Source organism: Aspergillus mulundensis (genome assembly GCF_003369625.1).
Source record: "Aspergillus mulundensis strain DSM 5745 chromosome Unknown scaffold_11, whole genome shotgun sequence".
NCBI lineage: Eukaryota > Fungi > Ascomycota > Eurotiomycetes > Eurotiales > Aspergillaceae > Aspergillus > Aspergillus mulundensis.
Window position 1 is genome coordinate 297,264 of NW_020797899.1, and position 24,768 is coordinate 322,031.

General features: G+C 52.7%; 10 protein-coding genes across 10 annotated transcripts; 7 read left to right on the plus strand and 3 right to left on the minus strand.

Moving 5' to 3' along the window:
* Positions 1-85: 85 nt before the first annotated feature.
* DSM5745_09035 (putative LysM domain protein) lies at positions 86-1,942 on the minus strand (the record flags this gene model as incomplete). The annotated part of the gene is made up of 1 exon (XM_026751051.1): positions 86-1,942. One exon carries the CDS (start codon positions 1,940-1,942, stop codon positions 86-88), a length of 1,857 nt encoding a protein of 618 aa, XP_026600137.1.
* Positions 1,943-2,993: 1,051 nt separating this feature from the next.
* DSM5745_09036 (protein-degrading AAA family ATPase MSP1) lies at positions 2,994-4,273 on the minus strand (the record flags this gene model as incomplete). The annotated part of the gene is made up of 2 exons (XM_026751052.1): positions 2,994-4,163; positions 4,211-4,273. The coding sequence occupies 2 exons, from the start codon at positions 4,271-4,273 to the stop codon at positions 2,994-2,996; spliced, it is 1,233 nt and encodes a 410-aa protein (XP_026600138.1).
* A 385-nt stretch (positions 4,274-4,658) lies between these two features.
* On the plus strand, positions 4,659-6,317 carry DSM5745_09037 (putative chromosome segregation protein (Pcs1); the record flags this gene model as incomplete). Its single annotated transcript, XM_026751053.1, has 3 exons — positions 4,659-5,553; positions 5,608-6,042; positions 6,094-6,317. 3 exons carry the CDS (start codon positions 4,659-4,661, stop codon positions 6,315-6,317), a joined length of 1,554 nt encoding a protein of 517 aa, XP_026600139.1.
* A 530-nt stretch (positions 6,318-6,847) lies between these two features.
* Positions 6,848-10,102, plus strand: DSM5745_09038 (mannose-ethanolamine phosphotransferase MCD4; the record flags this gene model as incomplete). The annotated part of the gene is made up of 5 exons (XM_026751054.1): positions 6,848-8,590; positions 8,643-8,830; positions 8,884-9,013; positions 9,096-9,204; positions 9,270-10,102. 5 exons carry the CDS (start codon positions 6,848-6,850, stop codon positions 10,100-10,102), a joined length of 3,003 nt encoding a protein of 1,000 aa, XP_026600140.1.
* Positions 10,103-13,422: 3,320 nt separating this feature from the next.
* On the plus strand, positions 13,423-16,201 carry farA (CeGAL family transcription factor; the record flags this gene model as incomplete). Its single annotated transcript, XM_026751055.1, has 6 exons — positions 13,423-14,218; positions 14,268-14,340; positions 14,391-14,819; positions 14,867-15,049; positions 15,099-16,097; positions 16,153-16,201. 6 exons carry the CDS (start codon positions 13,423-13,425, stop codon positions 16,199-16,201), a joined length of 2,529 nt encoding a protein of 842 aa, XP_026600141.1.
* Positions 16,202-16,868: 667 nt separating this feature from the next.
* On the plus strand, positions 16,869-18,271 carry DSM5745_09040 (cystathionine beta-lyase STR3; the record flags this gene model as incomplete). The annotated part of the gene is made up of 3 exons (XM_026751056.1): positions 16,869-17,051; positions 17,109-18,152; positions 18,200-18,271. The coding sequence occupies 3 exons, from the start codon at positions 16,869-16,871 to the stop codon at positions 18,269-18,271; spliced, it is 1,299 nt and encodes a 432-aa protein (XP_026600142.1).
* Positions 18,272-18,646: 375 nt separating this feature from the next.
* Positions 18,647-19,686, plus strand: DSM5745_09041 (uncharacterized protein; the record flags this gene model as incomplete). The annotated part of the gene is made up of 2 exons (XM_026751057.1): positions 18,647-18,795; positions 18,864-19,686. The coding sequence occupies 2 exons, from the start codon at positions 18,647-18,649 to the stop codon at positions 19,684-19,686; spliced, it is 972 nt and encodes a 323-aa protein (XP_026600143.1).
* An 825-nt stretch (positions 19,687-20,511) lies between these two features.
* On the plus strand, positions 20,512-21,542 carry DSM5745_09042 (uncharacterized protein; the record flags this gene model as incomplete). The annotated part of the gene is made up of 2 exons (XM_026751058.1): positions 20,512-20,751; positions 21,027-21,542. The coding sequence occupies 2 exons, from the start codon at positions 20,512-20,514 to the stop codon at positions 21,540-21,542; spliced, it is 756 nt and encodes a 251-aa protein (XP_026600144.1).
* Positions 21,543-21,650: 108 nt separating this feature from the next.
* On the minus strand, positions 21,651-22,268 carry DSM5745_09043 (uncharacterized protein; the record flags this gene model as incomplete). Its single annotated transcript, XM_026751059.1, has 2 exons — positions 21,651-22,021; positions 22,109-22,268. 2 exons carry the CDS (start codon positions 22,266-22,268, stop codon positions 21,651-21,653), a joined length of 531 nt encoding a protein of 176 aa, XP_026600145.1.
* A 405-nt stretch (positions 22,269-22,673) lies between these two features.
* Positions 22,674-24,068, plus strand: DSM5745_09044 (uncharacterized protein; the record flags this gene model as incomplete). The annotated part of the gene is made up of 4 exons (XM_026751060.1): positions 22,674-22,859; positions 22,914-23,037; positions 23,094-23,690; positions 23,752-24,068. 4 exons carry the CDS (start codon positions 22,674-22,676, stop codon positions 24,066-24,068), a joined length of 1,224 nt encoding a protein of 407 aa, XP_026600146.1.
* Between the last annotated feature and the right edge of the window lie 700 nt (positions 24,069-24,768).

Consider the following 24,768-nt stretch of genomic DNA (forward strand, 5'->3'; position numbering starts at 1 on the left):
TGAAACGGGTTTATATCTCGGGTGGCAAGGTATCAAACGATGTATTAAGGCGTCGTGCATGATGTATGATGGGACGTAATCATCTCTAATCGTCCTTAACCCCAGTGCGAGTCCTGCTCGTACTAGGCGAGGCGCTAGGGAATCGCCCCCTCAGGTTTGCTCCGTTGGTATAACTGGAGCCAGATCGGTTGAGGCTCGGTTTCCAACTTGGTCCGGCCAGGAGACCGGACGAATCCCGCGATTCCACTCCATCGTCAAGTTCTATAAGATCGCCGAACCCACGTCGTCCGGGTTCTGGGTTTATTAAGCCATGGTCCTGAGGGCTTGAAGTCCCCTGTTGTAGATCGTTGATGCTGCTTCTTGCTCGAGCAGTCATCTTCCTAACCCAACCTTCGACGGCACCGCCTATGCTATCAAGACTGGTGGAATTGCTAGAGGCGGCGGTCGTTGAATTTCCGCTGAGACTGTCAAAGTTTGGCGGAGCTTGTTTTGGTGCCAAGTTCGGCATGTGTTGGGCGAAGAACTTGCTGAGACCATCCATCGCTGGCCCGGGTAGATTGACACTGCGGTCAAGAGTACCAACACCAGTCCCTGAAAGCTCAAGCCCGCTTGGTCGGCGTCTATGCTTACCCCTCGTCTTACTGCCAGGACCATGGGGCGCTGGCGAGCCCATGTGGAGTCGGTCATTCGAATTATCATTAGGTGGAGAAAGTGAATCAATAGGCGAAGAAGCAACGGATATGGTTGGTGTTTGTAGCCGGCCTCGGACAGGCTCGCCGTCACTATAACCAAGTGATTTCCGTCGACTGCGGGGAAAGAAGCCCAGCGCGCGCCGAGGAACACGGCCAATCTCCACAGGTTCAGGAAATCCATCAATCTGCACCCAGGACTCGTGTTTCCACATCTGGTCACTTTCAGATTCCGGCTCAGTACTTGTTTGTTCTGAGAAAGTGGATGTTCTAGGCGAGGGCGCAGGCACGATTGAACTCCCGGTTGGGTCTTCTATAGACGGACGACTGGGGGTTTCATGCAAAATATCAATGTTCTCCCTGGCTTGTACAGGCCGCCCTTTGACTGAACAGCAGTCGACCGGCAGGAGGACTGTTTTCCGACCCTGTACGCTATCGCTGGGCCAGAACCCGTTGGCCTTCCTGAAGACCGCCGCCTGACATCCATACCGTATCGTGACGCCAGTGATAGTGTCAGTCGGTTGGACTTGATGTACGTACACCAGCGCCTCTTCATCTTGGTCCGTATCCATTCCTGACTGATCTGCTCGGTCATTAGAATCGCGCCGCTTATGCCGTGAATTGAGACTCCAGCTCGGATCTGTGTCGGCCAGTAGTAAAGCTTCCATCTTCTTCGCCTGTACCATCGCTTGTCTTTCTTCTTGAGTCCCGGTGCCGATTTCTGGCGTTGTTGGCCCCGAGGGGCCCCATGTGGGAGCTGACGGCGCTCGCGGCTTTGTGAAATAATCGGGTCTTGACGGTTTCCGGGCATGGGATCGCGGAGCTCCGTTCGATGTCGGCGGCGCAGTATCACTACCTAAAAGCGATGACGCTAGACCTTGCAATGATGACCATGATGCATCTAAGAAGTCTACAGCAGCCCGCGACGACTCAGCAAACGGATCCTGGTATTTTCCATTGGGCGTAGACCCACCTAATGAATTCCCGGTCCGGGAGCCGCTGCGAGGTTGTGTAGCTCGCGAAGGGTGGCCCATGGGGATGGGAGAAACGGTCCGCGACGGTCGAGGGGAGGGTGTCGCGCCACGGGAGCGAAGCGCCGGTGAATCTGAGGATGGTCTCGTAGAGAGACCGGAGGACGAAGGGTGTCCCCCATTATCGTCTCTAAAATCATCTAACGAGATCAATCGGCGGGGTCGGAGAGTAGAAGCAGATCGTTGAGTGAAGGTATCGGCGGAGCCGCTTCGAGAACTCATCCCTGGAGAGAGGTTGGAGAGAGGCGTTCAAGAGAAAGGCAGTGCCGTTGGCAATCGGGAAAGTGTATATTGTTGCGTCGGAGACTGCCGGGGCACGGTTTGCCATCGGTCGCCCCTATACTAGAGCATTCCGGTGTCTGTATCCTCCCATCCGTGTCGGACGTGTCCTTATCGGCCTTGGGTTCCACTGGTGCGTGTGGAAGTCGGGCCGTGGTGTCTAGGGAAACTGTAAATCAGAGGGGAGTCGACACGAGTCTTTCAAGTCGATAAAGGAAAGCCTCGAGGGCGTCGAAGTGTTGAGCAAGCAGTCCGGAGTAGTGGAGGTTGCGGGATGCGGCAGGAGTAGCTACTCCTGGGGATGACGACTCGTTTACCTAGTGGGGGCACGGCGTTTCAAACCAACAGTTGTCGAGGTACGGAGTAGGGCTGGAGATTCCGACAACACCAATCCAGAAATTGGACGATGATGCTCAAATGTTGGTTGATGAACTTTACATTCACTCTTTGATCTAAGCTCATTGATTGCATTAATGAGCTCGGCCTCTCACCGGTACGATACAGTAAGCTACGTCAATGGCCCGCTCCAGCCTTATTCTCAGCGTCCCGGGGCCAGGTCAGCTACACTCTACTTCCGTATCTAATATGCCTGCTAGATGATCCTCGTCAAAGGGTTCACCTGGGTATTGGACATGTCCAATATGGATCATAAAGCCTGCAATAATACTTCTACGGCTCGAGTCTATAGAGAATATATCGCACAGGATTGGGGATTGCGGAGCCCTCGCTATGCATCACACCGAATTATATGTTATGCATTGGATTGGAATCGTCACAGCAAACTAGTCCCTCTATACACAAGTCTAACGTGCTGGTCCTTAGAGAATAATGATGGACTCATATACAGGATAAAATAGGATATCCTGCCGTTGGGGTATTATGAGAGGTCACAAAAATCGTTGATCGTGGAAATGTCGTAACCAAGCTGGGACGAACAACCTTACAGATATATACAGTTAGCACACATAGACTGACGATGGTACAATCCATCTTATCAGTCACAGGGCTCAGTGAACTTAGAAGGCCGCTTGCCACCCTCGGAGGTCGCTTCATCTTCTGTGCTCCACTCCTTTTCAGAGCCGAATTCTAGTTGTTGGCGTTGTGTGGCAGGCGTGACGACCGTTTGTTGGAGTCCGCCAGCGCTGGTGAAGAAATCTTCGGTCCGTAGGCCACGAACCTCGCCTGGATCAACGGATTTGATCTGGGCGCCCTGTGCTGTCTTCTGCCGAATAAGTTCTCGGACTGGCGCCATTGCGGCGTCACGGCAAGCTTCCTTAATATCGCTACCGGACATGCCCGCCATCACTTTGACCAGATAGTGTAGGTCGAAGTTTTGGCGGTCAATCTTGGTGTCTTTTAGTACGAGGCTCAAAATTCGAAGACGCTGCTCGGCCGGTGGCAGATCTACGGCGAACTTCTTAGGCATACGACGGAGAATAGCCTCGTCAATGTCCTGCAGCCGATTCGTGGCCCCCAACACGACCACCCGCTGCGACTCGCCGTTAGAGTTTGCCGAGGTTAATCCGTCCCAATGTGTCATGAACTCTGCTTTGACCATACCACTCGCTTCATGCTCGCCACTCCGTCTGGTACCGAGCACTGCGTCTATTTCATCGATGAAAACGATTGAAGGTTGTAGTTTCCTGGCTAACGAGAAGACCGCGTTCACAAGCTTATTGGAGTCGCCATACCACTTCTCTGTCAACGTAGATATATGGAGATTGATGAAGGAGGCGCCACTTTCGTGGGCAAGCGCTTTCGCAAGCATGGTCTTTCCACAACCGGGAGGGCCGTATAACAAGACGCCAGAAGGCGCTGTGAGAAGGGAAGATGTAGAAGCGTAAAGATGGGGCATCGTCAAGGGAAATATCACGGACTCTTTCAGCTCGTCGATGATCGTTTCGAGCCCACCTATATCTTTAAATGATACGGGAATGTCCTCCGGGGCCACGACGTCCATCGCAATTGCTTGTTCGTACTGGTTGAGAACAAGGTCGCCTTTCCGTGACTTTTCTCCAGCTCCGTCTGTAGCCTCATCTTTGTCTCCATCCAGCCTTCGTAAGATCGCGGCCGATTTCCGTTGTTGTTCCTCCTTCTTCTGCTTGTCCGGGTCGAAATCAAGGCGGGATAGGAGATGGCGGACCAGGAAATATGCAGTGGCTGACTGTGAAAATCGTCAATAGGAACCATCAGACACTGTAATAAACTCACTGTCCCTGCTATCATGATCAGGTCTTGTATTTGCTGCCATCGTGTGCTGCGAGCTGAGGCCATAATCAAGTTGTCACCCGACGGCGGATTAGGCCGGGAAATACCAAGATAGAAAGAGGTAACCCTGGTGGAACAGAATGAAAGAAGTAAGTTTTGGTCCAACTAGCCTTCCTAAATACAGCAGCAATGAGTTCCAAAAACCGGAGCGCGATGTGATATGGAGGAATGGAAGCGTGGTTGTCGGCCGGATTCCAAGTTGTCGGCGACAGCAGGTGTGGCGCTCCGCAATCCCCACGGCCCGAAGGTGTGGCTTTGCGCGTCACATGCCCCGGTGTTTTGAGCGCGCTCCGCTTCCGCCTTTTGTCGCGTTGTGTTGTCGTGTGTGCAAGACTACGCCCTCCATATATAAATTCACTTTAATTTTATTCAATTTATATAACCGCCTCCAATGCCGAAACGAAAAGCGACTACGAGGCTTTCTGGCTTAGTAGGCACTGACGATGAAGATGTGTCGCGATCCGGTGCCGATCGCGCGCAGAACCACGATGAGCGTCCGACGAAAAAGACGAGGGGCAGGCCTCGATCGAAGTCAGCAGAAATGAAGGCACTTGCTGAAGATGAAATCCCAGCAACGCAGGAGCCCGAACCAACAACAAAGAGAGGGACAAGAAGGGGGCGCCCGAAGGGAAGCAGGAATTCCGGGCAGATGGCGCTCGACAACCCGGAAGACCAAGACCAGCCTGCGCGCGCTGGACAGGAGGACGCCGCGCAGGAGACAGACGGTGGTGAACAGGCCGCTGTGTCCGAAAAGACTGCGCAGCCCGCGAGATCTACGAGAGCGACAAAAGGAGGCGCTGCACGCGGCAAGAAGAAAACTGCCGCGCAAAAACATATAGAGACCGACGGCGAGTTTCAGTATACTCCGACTGGTGCGCGACAGCAGAAAGTGATTGAGGAACCTGAAAAGCCAGCCGAGCCCACCGGTCGAAAACGCCGCAAGTCGGCGACAACGGCGAGCGAGGAGACACCTGAAGTTCAACCTACAGCTCAGGAAGTCGTTGAAGAGACAATCCTTCAGGAGGAAGCGCCGGAGTTCATGTCTGTATCCCCTGCAAAGCGGAGGCAATCCTCTTCACGGCCCTTCCAGAGCTCTCCTGCGAAGAGAAAGTCCGGAAGTGGAGATGAGAGGGGCTCCGAGCCCGAGTTGAGGCGTAGGCTTGGTGATCTCACCAAGAAATATGATACTCTCGAGAACAGATATCGTACCTTGAAGGAAATAGGGATTGTTGAGGCGAATGCTAACATGGAAAAATTAAAGAAGCAATGCGAGTCCATGGCAAACGGTATGTCCAAGTGGATGCTCGAGATGCCCCTTTAACTGACCAAACTCTTCCCAGCGTCGAGTAACCTCGTCAACTCCCTGAAAGCCGAGCTGGAGGCACAGAGGGCCCTAGGCCAGAAGAGCCGCGCGCTTCAGAAAGAACTGCGCGAACGAGACGCAGAAGTAGCTAGGCTAGCGGAAGATGCCGAGCAGTCGGCCAGTCAACTCGCCGCTGCCCAGTCCGAAGTCAAGGCGCTGCAAACGAAGCTTGCTGCTGCGCGCAACACGGCTGCTTCACTCGAACAGGCTGTCCTGAAGCCTCCTGGCAGTGCTATCAAGGGTGGCATCAACCGAGCGACTGCTGCCGCCAATGCTGAAGCCGCGCAAGCTGCACAATTCGCGCAGCTCAAGGAGGATCTCTACAGTGACCTCACGGGTCTTATAGTTCGCGACGTGAAGAAGAGGGAAGACGACAATCTATATGACTGCATTCAAACCGGCGTCAATGGGAGTAAGTACTATTCGCTCTTTTCAGTGATGTTCTATGCTGACTGCAAGATAGCTCTTCACTTCCATCTCGTTGTCCCTCATACCTCGCCGGCAGATTTCGAGACGGCGGAGTTCCAGTACGTTCCTCTCTTGGATGAGAACCGGGACCGAGATCTGGTGGATATTCTCCCAGAATACCTTACAGTGGACATTACTTTTGTCCGCCAGCAGGCTTCCAAGTTCTACACGCGGGTGATGGACGCGCTTACAAAGCGACGGCAAAGTCAAGGTAGCTAACTCATTGTGTTCCATCTACGTCTTACTACAGGAAAGGGTTGGACAAGCCGGCTTGGACAATTTGCAAAAGTAGGATTTGCATTGCCAGGAGTTGGAGGATAGGCGTTTTTGCATATCAGTTTTGGCAAATTGGCCTGCTGCTAGTTTCGGTGTTTGTGTAAAAGTAACCATCTTAGGTCTTTTGAGCACCAGGGTTCTTACTAGCGTTGGCAGTATAATCATCGATTATTATGGGTTGTATAGTTCCGCTGTTCTAGAGTAAGCGTCGCACTCGCAGGTGGATGCCGTGCCGCGCGTCTTATTGGCCCAGCGTCAGTCAACCCCCCAAGTTCCCCGAAGCTCATCGACCTTGGAAGTTAAGAAAAGTGCCATCTGTTCCCAAGCCGTCGACAAACAACGACCGAGCCAATGCCCTCCCGCTTTCCCTTCTCCTTCTCTCTTGCCAATTGAGCTTCTGAAGTTGTCGTTGTGCGAGTTGATCTCTTCAGTCCCCTACCCATTCCCTCTTGGGGATACTGGAGAGAGGAGTCATGGCGCGTCTCGGCCGCACGGGGTTTCTTACCCTCGCAGTGATTTTTCACCTGATATATGCCTACTCAATCTTTGACATTTATTTCGTTAGTCCAATCGTCAGCGGAATGCAATCTTATCGCGTGGAGCGGGAGCCCGGCGCCGAAGCTCCAGCCAAACGTCTCGTCCTGTTTGTCGCAGACGGATTGCGCGCGGACAAGGCATTCGAATTATCAGTCGACCCGGACCTTCCTGAAGACTCGAACAGCGACGAACTGACTTACCTTGCTCCTTTTATTCGATCACGCGTGTTGTCCCACGGCACCTTCGGAATCTCCCATACTCGAGTCCCAACGGAATCGCGCCCTGGACATGTTGCTTTAATTGCCGGATTGTACGAGGATGTCTCGGCTGTTACGACAGGATGGAAGTTGAACCCCGTGAATTTCGATAGCGTCTTCAACCGGAGCAGGCATACGTGGAGCTGGGGGAGTCCTGACATCCTTCTGATGTTTAAGGAGGGCGCTGTGCCTGGAAGGGTCGATGCGGATACATACGGAGAGGAAGCGGAGGACTTCTCGAGCGACGCAAGGGCTCTCGATGTATGGGTATTTGACAAGGTGAAGGACCTTTTTGCGTCCGCCAAGAGTGATCCGGAGCTGGATGCCAAGTTACGCCAGGATAAGAATGTCTTCTTCCTACATCTTCTTGGACTAGATACTACGGGCCACGGATTCCGTCCTTACTCGAAGGAATACCTCCGCAACATCAAACTAGTCGATCAAGGAGTCAAGGAAATTACACAGCTCGTGGAGAACTTTTACGGCGACGACAAGACAGCATTCGTGTTCACCGCGGATCATGGCATGAGCGATTGGGGCAGTCACGGAGATGGGCATCCCGACAATACGCGAACACCTCTGGTCGCTTGGGGGTCTGGAGTTGCGGCGCCAAAGCAACCCATGCCTGGCGTTCCTTCAGGGCATGAGGATAGAGTCTCGGCCGATTGGCACTTGCAGCAGGTTCAAAGGAATGATGTTGCGCAGGCCGATGTTGCTGCTCTCATGGCTTACCTGGTCGGGCTTGACTTTCCTACTAATTCTGTTGGCCAGCTTCCTCTGGAGTACATTGATGGTACCCCAAAGGATAAGGCCTTAGCAGCCTTGGCCAACACGCAGGAGGTCCTGGAAATGTATCACGTCAAGGAAGAACACAAGAAGGCGGCCCTACTTCGGTATCAGGCGTTTGAACCACTGGCAAACGACGGCGAGCATTCCCCGGAGCAGCAGCTCTCGATGATCAAGGATTTGATTGATGGCGGTTCCTACGAAGATGCGATCGAGAAGTCCGCGGCTTTGTTCGTAACAGCTCTGGAAGGGCTTCGCTATCTTCAGACGTATGACTGGCTCTTCTTGAGGACCATTGTGACTTTCGGCTATGTGGGGTGGATTGCATATGCTTTGACGACTGTCATTGATCTCCACGTCCTGCACGGCACCTCAGAATCAAACAGAACGACAGCTAGTACTAGTTTCTTCTCTTCAATCCTCGTGGCCTTGTTCTCGGTCTTTTTGTACCAAAGCTCGCCGTGGAGGTATTACCTTTATGGATTTTTTCCGATTTTCTTCTGGGAAGAGGTCTTCGCTCGGAGAAAGGCATTTCATGCTGGGCGGGCGATCCTTTTAGGTCACGTTCGTACAGTAGGAGATCATTTCTCTTTCGGATTCCAGTTGTTGATTTTTGTGGGCGTATTGGAAGCGCTGGTAAGCTGCTCTTTCTCTTTGAACAGAACAAACTCTGACACAGGGTGCATAGGTGCATTCTTACTTCCAGAGAGAGGTTTACACCGTTTTGTTCATTTTAGGAGCATTCTGGCCCATCTTTTACGGCCTTTCGTTCTTGCGACAGCATGCAGCACTTTGCGGTACATGGGCTGGTGGCTGCCTTCTTATGAGCACCTTTACTCTACTGCCTGCCAACAAAGTTGAAGATATCGACACAATGTAAGTGCATTGCCGGTCTGCGGAGGTTCTACTTGTCTCATTGATTGCTACAGAACCTACGGCGGGGCTCTGATGTTGCTCACTGGTCTGCTATATCTACTATTTGAAGATGACATCCTTGGGTCTAACTGCCAGGCCGCTGCTGTCTCTCGAAAGGGTTCGCGGAACATCATGGGAATGCAGGTACGGAAACAACATCTATCTAGGTGTTCAAACACCTAGAAGAATGCCGCAAACTTGTTCCATATTTGCTGACGTATAGTAGCTTGGTATGGTCTTGCTCGCGCTGATTGTAACAAGATCAAGTGCGGCCTCGCTTCAAGCGAGGCAAGGTCTTCCATTCGGAAACCAGGTAGTCGGATGGGTTGTTCTCGGTATGAAACCCTTCTTATCTAGCTTGCTCCAGCTTTGTGACTCGTCGACTGACATGCTTTATTAGTTGCGTCACTTTTATTACCGTTTTCCCACCGACTATATCCCAACAGCCACTACCTACACCGTCTAATGATCATCTTCCTGACGTTCTCGCCGACCTTCATAATCCTCACCATATCATACGAGGGTCTGTTCTACTTTGTGTTTTGCCTGACCCTGGTTACGTGGGTCCGGTTGGAACACGCTACTTACGTTTACACCGCGACCCTCGCCAAGCGGGCACAAGAGACATCTGAACCACCTAAAGATGCAAGCACAAACGCCACTGCAGTTGTAAACGGTGAAACATACCGCTTCCGTGTACTCAGTGTTTCAGATGCTCGTGTAGCTCTTTTCTTCTTCTTCCTTTTGCAATCCGGATTCTTCAGCACCGGGAATATCGCATCGATATCCTCATTCTCTCTGGAAAGTGTTAATCGACTCATCCCGGTGTTCAGTCCCTTCAGCCAGGGCGCCTTATTGGTCCTCAAGCTGCTCATCCCATTCGCGATCATTAGCGCGAACTTGGGTATTCTTAACCGTCGCCTGGAGGTAGCTCCGAGTGCCCTATTCATGGTGGTCATGGCAATTTCCGATGTCATGACGCTGAACTTCTTCTACATGGTTCGGGACGAGGGCTCTTGGCTCGACATCGGCACCACCATCAGTCACTTCTGCATTGCTAGTTTCCTGTGCACATTTGTTGCTGTACTTGAATTTCTCAGTGAAGTGTTCACCAGTGGGGTTGACTTTGAAACCGGCACCAGCGCAATCACGGCGTCTGTTGCCAACACTGCCAACGGGACCGCGTCTGGAGTTCAGAGGAGTATCCTTGACGACGTTGAGGATAAACAATGAAGAGGCCATGGCTTGTCGGACGCGTTTCTCATCGCCTCTTGATGCCATGCCATGTACATTCTCACATAGATAGATATCCTGTTTATAATGCTTAATTCACTTCTCGTCACACTACGGCTCTTTTATATTGTAGGTTAGGGCTGCACTAGGTAACAAGGGAAAGGAAGCTCCTAAGGTCTTCCCTGCCATCTCGTCAGATAAGACATATTTGATCTCCTTTTACCTTTCAATTTGTCTATGGAGGTTTTTCCGTGCTTCATTTCACAGCAACTGTTTACTCGGTCCTATAGTGTGTTGACCATGTCCTGATCAGCAGCACAAAATAGCCGAGGTATCACGAGCGAATGACGACATGGATGTTTGACTGAGGCTCCACCGCCCAGACCACTCCTTCCAACCCTCCAGAATCAGATGGAGCCTCGCCAGTCCCCGGAGTCACTTCCCGCCTAGGCTGAGATCGGTTTGTGTCGCGAGTCCCCAGCTGGCGGACAAGCCTCTATATATGCAGTTTGCTCCGTCTACATCCGGGGAAGGATCCAGGAACGGCCGTCTTCCTAGGCCATCCGCGTACGGATGTGTATTTGCGGGGAACCTGCGCTTAATATGGCAGGAATTGCGAGCTTGGGAATCTCATTGGTTTCCAGCTCATGCCCAGCTGGCAGTATGATGTGGCTGACAAGGTGCTGGTAGTCCTGGTACTCCGTACACCCCAACTTTGAACTGTCATGACGGGACTCCCGGCTTCAATCCCGCAACCAAGGATCCCGCCGCAGCCCATCAGCTTGTCACTTGTCAGGTTGTCTAGTCAATATGTCCCTAACCCAACTTGGCTAACAGTGGACTATGGCTTGCACAGAGTATGACAGGGCGCGTGCTCGTGAACCCGCGAATTTCCGTGTAGCCAGTGGCAGTGACACAGGCCAGTGCGGAGAGAACTCGAGCATAGACCATGGTTGTCACTACTGCCAGTTACAGTGATCCGGAATGAGGTCGATGACGCCCTTTGTCTCCTGGTGAACCTTGCACTGGGCAATAAGACGAGCATTGGGCAACCGGAACTTAAGGGCTAACAAGATGACATGACACGCTGAACCACTGGTATTACCATCGCAATCCAGACATGGATCTGCGTGGATCCCGGGATTTGCCTTCTGGTTTCATACCGATCTTGATGGCATGGCATCTGTGCGGATTGTGGCCACCGCTCCACCAAGGTCCCTGGCCCAGCAGTTATCTTGACTTTCGCGGCTATATCCAGGCAAGGCAAGGGTCCGGTCTCATGTTTCAACTTCCGGCTCCAATCTAACCCCGATGTGTTGCAGATCCGCAGCCGTTGTTTGAGGCATGAGGGATAGATCGTGTACTCCGGTCGATGTAGATTTAGGTTGACCTGTCCCATCGGGCTGTTTGATAAACATTCCCGTGAGCGGACTACTAGAGCAGGATTCATGATTTTACCGCTGCCACGCCCAGTTCCTAGTCTGAGTGTTTCGAATATCGAAATTTGGTGCTTCACATATTTTAGACAGCGGCTCTATACTAGTGTAGTAAGTCCTCCGTGCTTACTATGCAGTGCCTGGAAAATTGGCACTATGGCAGCCCACTGTGGAGTGGAATTATTGAGCATAGATTAGAAAAGCTTGAGGTTTATCTTGTCGAGCTCCTGGTAGAATGCGCAAGGAAATAATGCAGAGAATGATGGTTGTCAGACGAAATCCAGGGGAGGCGCTGCCCATGCAGTTAATCTGGGGTAAATAACGGCGTGCATACATGCATCCTCTGTGTTGGCCTTAAAGTGACAATCGCCGCGGAGGAATCTGCTTAGGACGAATCTGCTTAGGTACATTATTAACACCCTGAGGGTAAGACATCAACGCCAACTATTTATAAGGCCGCAGCGGTATCTCCACACAAACCCTGAGTGTCGGGCCTGTCTAATTATTGCCGCACCCCTATTAATATAGTTTTCTAACGTGCTTCTTACTGTGATTAATATCAGTGTCCTTATTCAAGGTTCTTTGGCGTCCGCCTAATTAGCCAAGTGGGAAGAACCTTGTTCGTTCCGGGATTTTCTCTGTCCCCTCACCATCACCTGCGTCAATCTGTTCTTTTCACAACAAACCGTCTACTTCTTGACCACTGGGAGCCCATCCACGGTTGGGTGGCGTCTGGTTCGTGCATTCTCCAGTTATCGAGCCTCGTGGACGTGGTCCTGTCGAAGCTGGGCCCAGTGATCCAGGGCAGTCCCGCCGACCCCCGTACCTAACTCCTCCTGCGCCGTAGGCCACTGTCATCTTTTCATCCTGTAACAGCCCTTCTGCCTTGTCGGGGTTTCATCTTTTCCCTGGATTTATCGATCATCTTTTGCTTATTTCACTTTTACTACCTCAGCCTGTTCGAGAATCGACTGTGCAACTCTGCCGCTCTTTGCTTCTTTTCGCTTCTCCACCAAGTACCCTACTACGTACCATCCCCGATCCATCTCGAACCGGAATCCAGCCAGGTCCCTCCCATAAATATTCGTCTCCCTCTCGTCGCGATATCCTCTGAATGGACGCTTTCCGGCCATGAGCACAGCAGCAGGCGACAAGTTCATAGACCCATCGGCTTCCAGACCCAGCCCGACTCCCAGCACAGCGGGCTCAACGGGTACTGCAGGAATCGCCGTACGAGCCGGAGCAAACGGACAGATGAGTTTCAGGAGGTGAGTCTCGGTCTTTTTTCTTTTGTATCTGGCGGTGTTGAGGTTTTCAGGGACGCGGGGTTGGGCAAACACTGAGCGCGGACCCTCGAGTCGAGCCCCTGGACTCGAAACAAACTTTGCGGGCGGGGAAACTTCAAGAGAACGTCGCGGTGGTATATTTATCTGACGCTTTTTAATGCAGACAACGTGCGTCGCGTGCTTGCGAGGTAGGTCAATTTGTTTCTAGCAGGGTGACGCGAAGCTTTTGCAGCCTCGGCACCTCGGCCCATCGAGTTGGAGATGCTCCAGCTCGCGGGTGTCGTGGTCTAGTGCTGCGCATCCCAACCCTGACTCCATCATTAAAAATAATGACTGACGCTGTTTTGTTCGCTGTTTTGCAAAGACCTGTCATGCGCGAAAAGTGAGTTCTGACCCTCCCGCTGCGACCGGGAGCTGCCCGCTGCCGGCTGCCCCTTTAGTAAACTAGCTAACCATGTCTGTAACAATGAACAGGTTCGTTGCGATGCTGCCAGCTTAGGTGTGCCGTGCACCAACTGCGTAGCCTTTTCGATCGAATGCAGGATCCCGACGCCGAAGCGCAAGAAGAGCCAAGCGAAGTCGAGAGAAGCCGGCGAGTATGTGGACGATCGTGCACCCGTTATACCTGCCCGCGACTGACCACTTTATTCTCGATGATAGGAATGATGATACCGACGACAAATCACAGAGCCAGGAGAAACGCGAAGAGTCCGTACCGATACCTGGCAAAGATGCTTTTGGTTATCAGAACAACAACGCTATGGCAGCCGACGGCATGCCTGTGACGACGCTTACAGAGGCCCAAGCTGCTCAGCAAGCCTCCCAAAACTCAACGTACGCCCAGTTCATGAAGCCTAAATTTGCCCGCGCGCCGATAAAGGAAGCTGGAAGGGTTGCATATTTGGGCGAGTCATCGAATCTTTCGTTGCTGGTTCAGGACCGCCATGGGACGACCGACGTTGTACATTATCCGTTGCCTCCGAACATCCGAGGATCGCGAGCGAGAATATCCGACTTGGATAACCTTGAGTTGGAGATCCTCCACCAACGCGGTGCCTTTTTACTTCCACCAAAGCCATTGTGTGACGAGTTGGTGGATGCCTACTTTAGATGGGTTGCACCAGTCGTTCCCATTGTCAACCGCAGCCGTTTCATGCGCCAATACCGAGATCCTAAAAATCCTCCCTCTCTACTACTCCTACAAGCCATTCTTCTAGCCGGTTCGAGGGTCTGTACTAACCCGCAGCTCATGGATGCCAATGGCTCGACGACCCCAGCTGCCATGACATTCTACAAACGAGCAAAAGCTCTATATGACGCGAATTACGAAGACGATAGGGTCACTATCGTTCAGGCTTTGGTGCTTCTAGGCTGGTACTGGGAGGGCCCGGAAGGTGGGTGCTATCAATTCGAATGTAGTGGCCTATTCGCTGATAGGGGCAGATGTTACCAAAAACGTGTTCTACTGGACAAGGGTGGCTATTATCGTTGCGCAGGGCTCTGGCATGCATCGCAGGTAAGCTTGATCTGCTAGTACGACGTCTCAGGGCACTGACATGGCGGTAGCGTGGAATCCTCGCAACTCAGCAAGCCTGACAAGCGTTTGTGGAAGCGGATCTGGTGGACTCTCTTCACTCGAGATAGATCTGTCGCTGTTGCTCTGGGGCGGCCAATATGCATCAACACCGATGACGCGGATGTTGAGATGCTTACAGAAGAGGATTTCGTTGAAGACGAGATCGACATCGCTGCCGAGTACCCGCCGGATCCCGTCCATGTACAATTTTTCCTGCAGTACGTGAAGCTCTGCGAAATCATGGGCTTGGTTCTTTCGCAGCAGTACTCGGTGGCTTCCAAATCGAGGCGGATGAATGCTATGGATCTCACCCACTCGGATATGGCGCTTGCGGACTGGCTTCAGAACTGCCCGAAGGAGGTCTGCTGGCAGAGACAACGGCATCACTTTTGGGCAGCTCTTCTTCACGCCAACTATTAGTAAGTGATATCGCTCTAGATCCATACCGCGCCACTAACCTATATAGCACCACGCTTTGCTTGTTACATCGAGCTCACATGCCACCGGCATCATCGGTACCCAGCAGTTACCGAGTTGAGGAGATGGCATATCCATCACGCACCATCGCCTTCCAGGCTGCTGGAATAATCACCTCGATTGTCGAGAATCTGCAAACTCACCACGAGATTCGATATACACCGGCATTCATGTACGTGGATGTTACACTTGCCTATTATTCGATGCTAATAGACAAACAGTGTTTACAGTCTTTTCTCGGCTCTGATCATGCACGTTTACCAGATGCGGTCATCAGTGCCTACAGTAGTCGCTACTTGCCAGGAAAGGATCAACATTTGCATGCAGGCGCTCAAAGATGTTTCCAAAGTTTGGCTCGTGGCGAAGATGGTGCACACCCTGTTCGAATCCATCTTAGGCAACAAGTTACTGGAAGAACGTCTTCAGAAAGCTGCAGGAAAGAGGCACCAGCGGACCAAGCCGGATTCTAACCCATCAACTCAGCACTTGTCTGCAAGAAGACCAGATCCTCCCCCGAAGCGCAAGTTCGACGATATGGAGTTTGCTCTGCCTAACGGAGGCCCTACGCCGCCAGTTTCATACGAGCGATCTCGTCCCCAGACACCTGCAGCTACCCCTTCTAGGGAGCTGCCACAGTCTACCCTGCCCCTACCCCAAGGATCGCCCACTGTTCCAAAAGATAATCTCCCTGTGGCTGGGAACTCACGCGCAACTACGCGCCCAACGACTCCCTTCAACAACCAATTCTCGCTACCTGCAACACCACCTGATTTGTTCCTCGTTACGCGCACCTCGCCTAATCTTTCGCCTTCCCTATGGGAGAACTTCCAGCCAGACCAGCTATTCCCTGATGGCACCGCAATTTTCCCCGAACTTACCTCTCCGCAAAATGCGGCGGTAGATCCACAGTTGCAGATGCAGTCACAACTCCAAGCTCATAATATGGATCAGCGGTCTATGATGCACCAGCAGATGCAACCCCGAACTTCTCTGCCTGGCACGCAAGGGAGCCCTGAGCTCCTATCTAGTATGCCTGCAATTGGCTTGCAGGGCCAACCTCAACATATGTACGGAATGGATCCTCAGCAGCCATGGCAAATGCCAGGTCTCGACCCTGCAGTTGCTGGCACGGGAATGGATCACGCAAGTCAAGACGACAATTGGAGCAGCAGCTCTCGCAGTGGCCCGACCGCACCTACGACCCTGAACGTGGAAGACTGGTACGTTGTCGCCCATTCTCTAAAAAAGTGTATTTACTCACCAATTTCTTTTCAGGTTCCAATTCTTCGGTATCAACGGTAGCTTCGGCGAAATGGCGGTTTAACCTGATTTGTTGTATAACATGGGTTTTGATCTGGTTCAGTGCTTGCTTGCAAAGGCGGACATGGCATGGTTATTGTATCTGGCTCTTCTATTGGGCCTTACAGGCGTTCCTGCTTACTGGAGTCTGGATGTAATGGACGGTGTTAATGATGTTGTTCGTCATTTGGGACGACCCAGCGGACTTGTTCTTGTCGTGGAGGCCACCAAGTGTCTATGGTTCTGTGCTGCCTTTCAGGGTGTGATTTCGGCCATGTTCATGATGAAAGTTGACGGCAGATTGAGGGAATCTATTCCTATGACTGTATATAAAAGAAAAGCAACTCCAGCTACATAATTACCCCGTCTACTCTCCATGCCTCACGTGCTCAACCACATTGGGTTTAGTGAAATGACGACATCGCACCCTTGCCGGGGAGCCAATCAGGGGATGAGGATGGGTATGACTAAACCCCAAACTCCATGGAGAAACGAGATCGGTGAGATGACTCTTTGAGGCAAAATATCAATTTACACTCTCCTGATCTTGTACATATTTTTGTTCCTTAATTGCCGGTGCTTCTCCAGGAATTGACCGAGAAGCCCACCGTTTCTCAATTCTTCCCCCCTCCTAGTATCTTCGTCTTCTCAGCTTTCTCCTCTCCCGCCACTCCGCCTTTCTCCCCGCAGCGATGTCGGCCTCCTCCGGTGCGTTGAAAAAAGCATTCCCTCACGTCGATGCTGAGGGTCACAACTTGCCCCCTTCGCCCGCTCCGTCGAGTCCCCATGGCAGCAGACGCTACAACATCGCTACCGAGCTTGTTTACACCGAAAGCAATGACCAGTACAATGCCAGCAGTGTCCCGATCTATCAGGTACACTATACCCCTTGCTGTGAGATAATGTCCCGAAAGTTAATTTGATGTCTCTAGAGCGCAACATTCAAGCAGTCATCCCACGAGGGAGGCGGCGAGTATGACTACACTCGATCCGGCAATCCGACCCGTACACACCTCGAACGACACCTAGCTAAGATCATGTCGGCGCAGCGCGCCCTCGTCGTATCCTCCGGCATGGCGGCTCTCGATGTCATCACCCGTCTTCTCCGACCCGGCGATGAGGTTGTCACCGGTGACGACCTGTACGGCGGAACCAACCGTCTCCTCAAATACCTCTCCACCAACGGTGGCATCATTGTCCACCACGTTGACACGACAAACCCCGACAAGGTGAAGGAAGTCTTGACCGACAAGACCGCCATGGTACTACTGGAGACCCCTACGAACCCCCTTATCAAGATTGTCGATATCCCTACGATCGCCACGGCGTCGCACGAGGCGAACCCTAACTGCCTGGTCATTGTGGATAACACCATGATGTCTCCGCTTCTGCTCAGCCCGCTCGAACTGGGCGCCGATGTCGTTTATGAGAGCGGAACAAAGTACTTATCCGGCCACCACGATGTCATGGCCGGTGTCATCGCCGTCAACGACCCTGCCCTCGGCGAGAGGCTCTACTTCCCCATCAATGCCTCCGGATGCGGGCTGTCGCCGTTCGACTCATGGCTGCTTATGCGCGGAGTCAAGACACTCAAGGTCCGCATGGACCAGCAGCAGGCAAACGCGCAGCGCATTGCAGAGTTCTTGGAGAACCACGGTTTCAAGGTCCGATACCCCGGGCTACGATCGCACCCTCAGTACGAGCTACACAACTCCATGTCCCGAGGAGCTGGAGCCGTGCTCTCGTTTGAGACGGGTGATGTTGGCGTCAGTGAGCGCATTGTCGCGAACGCAAAGCTGTGGGCTATCAGTGTTAGCTTTGGCTGCGTGAACAGCTTGATCAGTTTGCCATGCCGCATGAGCCACGCCAGTATCGATGCGAAGACGCGAAAGGAGCGTGCGATGCCCGAGGATCTGATCCGGCTGTGTGTTGGTATTGAGGATGTAGACGACCTCATTGATGACTTGCAACGAGCGGTAAGTTATGCATAACCAATTGCCTGGATCATGCTAATATTCTACAGCTGGTGCAAGCTGGCGCGGTTAACGTCACTCTGGACGGAATTGAGGCGAACACGCCGCAGACGTCGGCGTAGCGGATTAACGAAAGAATATGGATATGGATGACTCATTATCGTGGCGAATGGCGTTTGTGTATAAACCTTTTGGAGTATATTTCGGTAGTTGAAATGGAGAGATCGGGATGTAAGCCGGCCGGCATCGGAGCACCCGGCCCCGGGCCAATCTTGTCCCCAGAGCAGACCCTCCCCCGGGTGTCATCATCAACTAATCAAGTCGACGGCAAAATAATACCTCACCTTGCCCAATTTATTGTCGCAACATTCTTTTTATCATGAATTAGACCAGTGACTCATTTGTTCATCTGTACTTTTTCTGCTCTTTAGCGTTGCTATTACAGTAAACACTCTTTCAGTCGCATTCAGTTTTTATCAAGAAGGGGATTTCGGAGAATGCCGCAAGCACTTCAAGATGCAGCTCTCATCCCATCACCGTCGAAATCGTGGAACACGAACCGTCTGGGCGCGCGCTTTGGCGTCGATATCGTCAGTGCAGCAACGGCCGGTGCTTTGACATGTCCCATAATCACCGTGATAGATCGGTACGTCACTAGCTCACTCGCTCCTTGAGACCAGAAGAGACAGCAGCTAACATGGAACGCGAGTATAGCGCCATCATCGAAAAAGCGGCCAAGGGCGTTCCAATCAAAAACACGATCACATCTGCATTCCGAGATATCATACGAAAACCATCAGGCTTCTTCCTGGGAACGCCGTTTCTGCTCATTTACACCCTCTACACGTCGACCTACCTCACCGCGAACACGATTGACACCGTCACGTCCACACTGAAGGATAAGCCGTTCTCGAGCGTGTTCCCGGACACCGCGAAGTTCCTTACGACGACGGCAGTGAACATGGGGATATGCGTATACAAGGATGCGCGGTTCGCGCGGATATTCGGGAAACAATCGCACGCACAACCACAAGCACAACCACCGCAACCGCCCTCTGCCAAATCGCCATCAAATGGCCTGTTCACATCGACGACGCCCGCATCCTGCCATCCCTCTCCAACAGCAGGCGGCGCACCGAAAGTCCCCAAGGTCTCCTACACCCTCTTCTGCCTCCGCGACAGCATCACGATCTTTGCGTCGTTCAATATCCCCGCCCTCGTCGCGCCCTCAATACCGGACTCCATTGCTGCCACGCCCGCCATGAAGTCCGCCATCGCGCAGTTCAGTTGTCCGGCGCTGATGCAGTTCGCTAGCACGCCGATGCATCTGCTCGGATTGGATCTGTATAATCGTCAGCCGCCGGGTGGGCTCGGATGGAGGGAGCGTGCTGGTAGGATTAGGAGGGACTATGTGGCGAGTTGCTTTGCCCGCATGGGGAAGATCGTCCCTGCTTATGGGATTGGGGGTGTGGTCAATGTTCGCATGAGGGCGGAGCTGATGGGGTGGCTTGAGAGGTTGGATGCGGCTTCGGCTTAGGAGGACTACCTCCTCTTTCCTTTCTTTTTTCCTCTTTGATGATTGGCGTATCGGGTTGGTTATGATGACACTCCACTCACTCACTTTCTTCATAGATGGCGTTTTGGTTCAATGGCGAGGTGTTCGGATTTCTATTTGGGTTGCTAACGATAGATATAGATTATGTTTGTCTTGTCTTAATGCCTCATGTCCTATATTGTCTGGGTTATCTGCAGCAATATAGCTATAGCTATATTACAATAATATGCAGCGTTTCGGGACGCGGGGATTGCAATCGTTTAATTCGGCTCGTTGTATATTCTTCTTTCTCCCCGGTGTCCCAGGTGGTATATATCTGGAATGGGAGTTCCATCCGCAATATCGTCCGGTCAGCAGCCCTGCAGTTCCCTGTCCAGGTTATTGCCAACCCTGGCTATGTTTCAACCCTTAATTCAGTGAGTGTCCATCAAACCGATACCAACCGAGCAATTGGCTATGATAAGGCTAAGGCGCCGTGCCATTCAAGGCGTCCTGGTCCACCCACGTCGGAGGACGTCATCACATCACATCATGTCCTTGGAGCGGCTGCACAACACCGTCTCGCCACCCTCTTTGTTTTCAGTGGACTGATTGATGTCCATGGTTAACGATGAATCTCTGTATGGAAATTTCTCTTTTGGATACGATGGAGTTGATAGGAAAGATAAAAAAGTCATATCATACCGTATCATGTGAGGCGCTAGGTAGATGCCCCATCCCTTTGTTCGCTGGGAATGCTCCTTGTTTCTTTTCAGAGCTTGTCAGGAAGCTGTATTCAAGCTGCCATTCCTCCTTACACATTTTCAAATGGCTAAACGAAGGCCCTCGGTTTCTTTGTCCCAGATGCAGGACCTGCTCGGGAATATTGTCGGCCTCGCTAAAGACGTCGGTGATGATACCCCACGCCTCTACTCGGACATCACGGCCGTTCCAATGAATAATTATGAAAGGGCCAAATATGAGCTCGAAGAGAACCTCCGGATTCACTGCGAGACGCACTCGGAATCTATCAAGAAAGGGCTTCTTCCAGAGCCTGGTGCTGCCTATGTGAGTAAAGTCGTCTTCTACGCCTCCATTAGTAATACTGTACACTGATGCCGTAAAAAAGAATTGAGACTGGCGGCTGTAAATTGACTGTTCAATGCAGAAAATCTGTAGGCCAGTACGTCTTTTCCGCGGACGTTGAGCTTGAATTTGGGTTCAGCTTGCCTCTGCTCTTGAGCGAGAGTGAAGCTGCGGAAATGATATCCGTCGCAAAGGTGCACGTCTCAACGTTCTTTTTACCAGTCGAGTCTGACAAGCCTTGAGGTTTTACACTGCAGCGAAGCACTCTAGGCTCGCTATCTCGGCTTCCCAGGGAACTCCGCGACAGGATTTACATGTACGCTATACCAACGGCAAGCCTGTACCCAACAGCTTTCGAACTCAATGGCCTCGAGCTTGCCAGAGGGCTAGGAGACCCCAGCGGGTTCTGGTACCCTTTTAGAAGCGATCTAGGCCTCCTCGCAGTCAACAAGCAGATACGCGAGGAAGCATTAGGGCTAGCCTATTGCAGATCTTGCATTCGACTTGAGCATATGGACGACTTTATAGTGTGTGCCCTTGCAATTGGCAAGATTGGCCGAGACAATTTTGAGTCTTTGCGCTTTGCTTGGGAGAGTAGGGGTGATATTACGTCTGCTGCGCATGGCGCTGTGAAGTATAGTGGTGATTCGACGACTCTGCCAGCCCCGACTCTCCATAGTGCGCGCTGCTGTCACCTTATTGAGCACTTTGAACGACGAGGGGCCTTATTTGTTACTTGGGGACAACGAGGCTGTAACCCTATCGACCGATGACCTACAGAGTGGTGCTGGCGCTCGAACGGCAAGTTATGAGCAAGCAACCCCATTCACACAGATACCAGCCCAAGAATAAGACCTGTCAACTACTCTAGACCTTCGATATTAGGCATGACCATCGTGGCCATGCTCAGAAGAAAACCCCCACTCCCAATCACTCTCCGCGCCTCCGCCCACGTCTTCAGACTCAGCATAGTCGCGATAGACGCGCTCGTTGCCCCATCCAGGCAGTGGAGTTGGTGGACCACTGACAGGGTATACAAAGAGGCTTTTTCGGTGCCAGAGGTATAGCACACATAGTTTCCAGATCAGTGCAATCAGCACTAGCACTGGCGGGTTGACCAGACTGCTAAGGTGGAGTTCACCAGGAACAACCGAGTCCCATGCAGCAACGGCATTGTCGTCTACGCGGGGATCATCGCTGAACGTCCGATTATATACGAAGACTTCCCTGTGTGTCTTGAGTGGGACCAGTGCTGTTGCATCTATTGTTAGGCAAGCGCAGCAGAGTGAGGTATATCTGGCCGGATCTAGCTAGAACCTGCCGTTCGAGTATAACGGACAGTCGGCCGTTCGCCGTCCGATCAAAGCGCCCGCGGTTGCTGATATGACGGCTAGCGCCAGCAGAAGAACATTGGGGATGGTCAGAGGTGTGCGGCCTGGCGCAGACGGAGCGCCCGCAGCCAGGCGCTGGTATCTGGCGTTGAGGCTAGGCAGTTCCATGAGATGGGTTGAGATGATGGGCGAAGAAGAACCCTACCGAGCTCATCCATCAAAGGAACTTCTACCTCAAGACGCTTGTCACGGTTGTAGTTGGGAGTGTTTGTGTTGCACGGACTCGGAGCCTGAAGACTGGGCTGGGACTGGTACTGGGAGAGGCGGCTGACGCCTTCTGTTGTTCTGAAGGCTCAAGAGGGAGGGTGTAAGCAAGGACGTAAGGCTGGCCAGGCGGCTTACATTGCACCTGGAGGGACAAGACCGCTAGGGTCCGACAAGACCGCTAGGGCCCGAAAGCTGGGAAGCTCGGTGGAAGCTCGGCGGGGGAGAGGGCCAGGGAGAGATAATGAGCTTTTGCTCAAATAACTGCCTATGCCTGCTTCCACTGCTGTCTTCGATTAAATCACCATCATGGCTCCAATCAACGGGACGACCACCGATGATCCTGTCAGTCTGATCGCCAAACTCCAATATCTCGCTCCAAGACTCTCCAACACCGACGATCCCCACGCAAGGAGAGAATGTCTCCAGCTCAGCAAAGCACTCACGGCCCAGCTGGACCAGCCGGAGAATGTCGCGGTGGACATGGCATTCTCGGTACGAGCACCGCTTGATCATCGGTCTGGTAGTATACTGATCTGCAATGGATAGCCCATGATTGCAGTCACTGCGCGAATCGCAGTTGATCTGAAGCTCTTCGAGCTCATTGTCCAGCATGGTCCCGTCACAGCAGACAAGCTAGCTACCCTCTCTGGCGCAGAGGAGCTCCTAATCGGTACGCCCCATTCATACTATAGCAGGAATACATCCTAATAGCATGATCAAATCCAGTTCGCCTCCTCCGCCTCCTCTGCTCCGTGCACTTCGTCCACGAATCTTCAACCCCCGGCCAAGCCTCCATCCCCAGCTACTCCGCCACACGCATCACACACGCCATGGCAACCCCCGAGATCGCTGCGGGCCACCGCATGATCTCACAGCTCATCGTCCCCGCCATGCAGAGCGCCCCAGCCTTCTTCACGCAGCACGGATACTCCTCACCCACTGACCCGAAGAACGGCCTTGTGCAGCTCGCCTTCAACACGGACATGACCATGTTCGAGTACATCGCGTCGGTCCCGGCCCTGATGCAGGACTTTAATCTCTTCATGGGTAATACCATGGGGGCCCGCGGGTACTGGGTTGACTGGTATCCCGTGCAAAACCGGATTCTGGACGGGGCAAAGCAGGATAACGCATTGATTGTGGATGTGGGTGGTGGGAAGGGGCATGATCTGGTGGCGTTCAACGAGAAGTTCCCTGGGGCGGGACGGCTTGTATTGCAGGATCTGGCGGCTGTTACGGATGCGCTGGAGCTGGATGATCTAGGTAGTAAGGGGGCGATCGAAAAGGTCGCGTATGACTTTTTCACGGAGCAGCCGGTGAAAGGTAACCGCATCTCACACTTCCATCCGGTATGAACAGGCTTCTCTCGCTAACAGGAAAACAGGCGCAAGAGCCTATCTCTACCACCACATCCTCCACGACTGGTCCGATGCGTTCTGCCTGCGCATCCTCGAGCAGGTCGTCGCCGTCATGACGCCAGGGTACTCGAGGCTCCTGATCCACGAGATGATTGTTGCGGAGGCCCGCGCGCCGCAGTTCCAGGCGCAGCTGGATATGACTATGATGGCGTTTAACAGCGGCATGGAGCGCACGAGGCGGCAGTGGCGGGAGCTCCTGCAGAGGGCGGGCCTGCAGGTCGTGGAGTTCTGGGAGCCGAAGGATGAGGGCGGGGATGGGATTGTTGAGGCAGTGAGGGTTTAATGACCGTCACGATCAAGCTGATTGAAGATGGGAGTCAAGAGACTAGAACGGCTTATATTTGTTCAGGGTCGACAGCCTGTCGATCCTTACCACGCTTTTCCCTTGGAGCTCCCTAGACCAACCTTAAAGGTATCATAACCCTAGGTTATCAACAAGACAACCTGAGCCATTCTCTCATACCCCCTCCATTAGCCTTGTCCCCAAGCTGCGCCGTCTCGTTGATTACCCGGAACGTCACGAGCGAGAGGTCCGGCGCGCAACCTAGACTCTGGCAGATATACTCGACGCAGTGGTTTGCGTGTTTGAAGGAGCGAGCAGCTGCGGTGGCATCCCTGTTATTTCCGCTGACATCCTGGTCGTCGTCTTCGCCTGTTAGAAAGGCGTATGGGCCAGGGAGCCGCTTCGGTTCTCCATGTTCGGTTGCTGATGTGCTTGTCCTAGGCAGAGAAGCCATGTTATGTTGCTATAGCAGAATCTGGCTCCACAACGAAGATCATCCTTATTATTTGCAAGCTATGGTAACGGAGTACTGACCTATATTTTGCTTGGGGGCCGGGTGCTTAGCTTACGCTCATATATAGATAGAGACGTGCATATGTTGTAGTCTGATACTCCGGGTATTGGCGTACGCCTCGAAATCTGCCGGTATGCGTTGCAGAGGCCGATGCAGATGATAGCGGGCGACGAGCTGGAGGGGCAC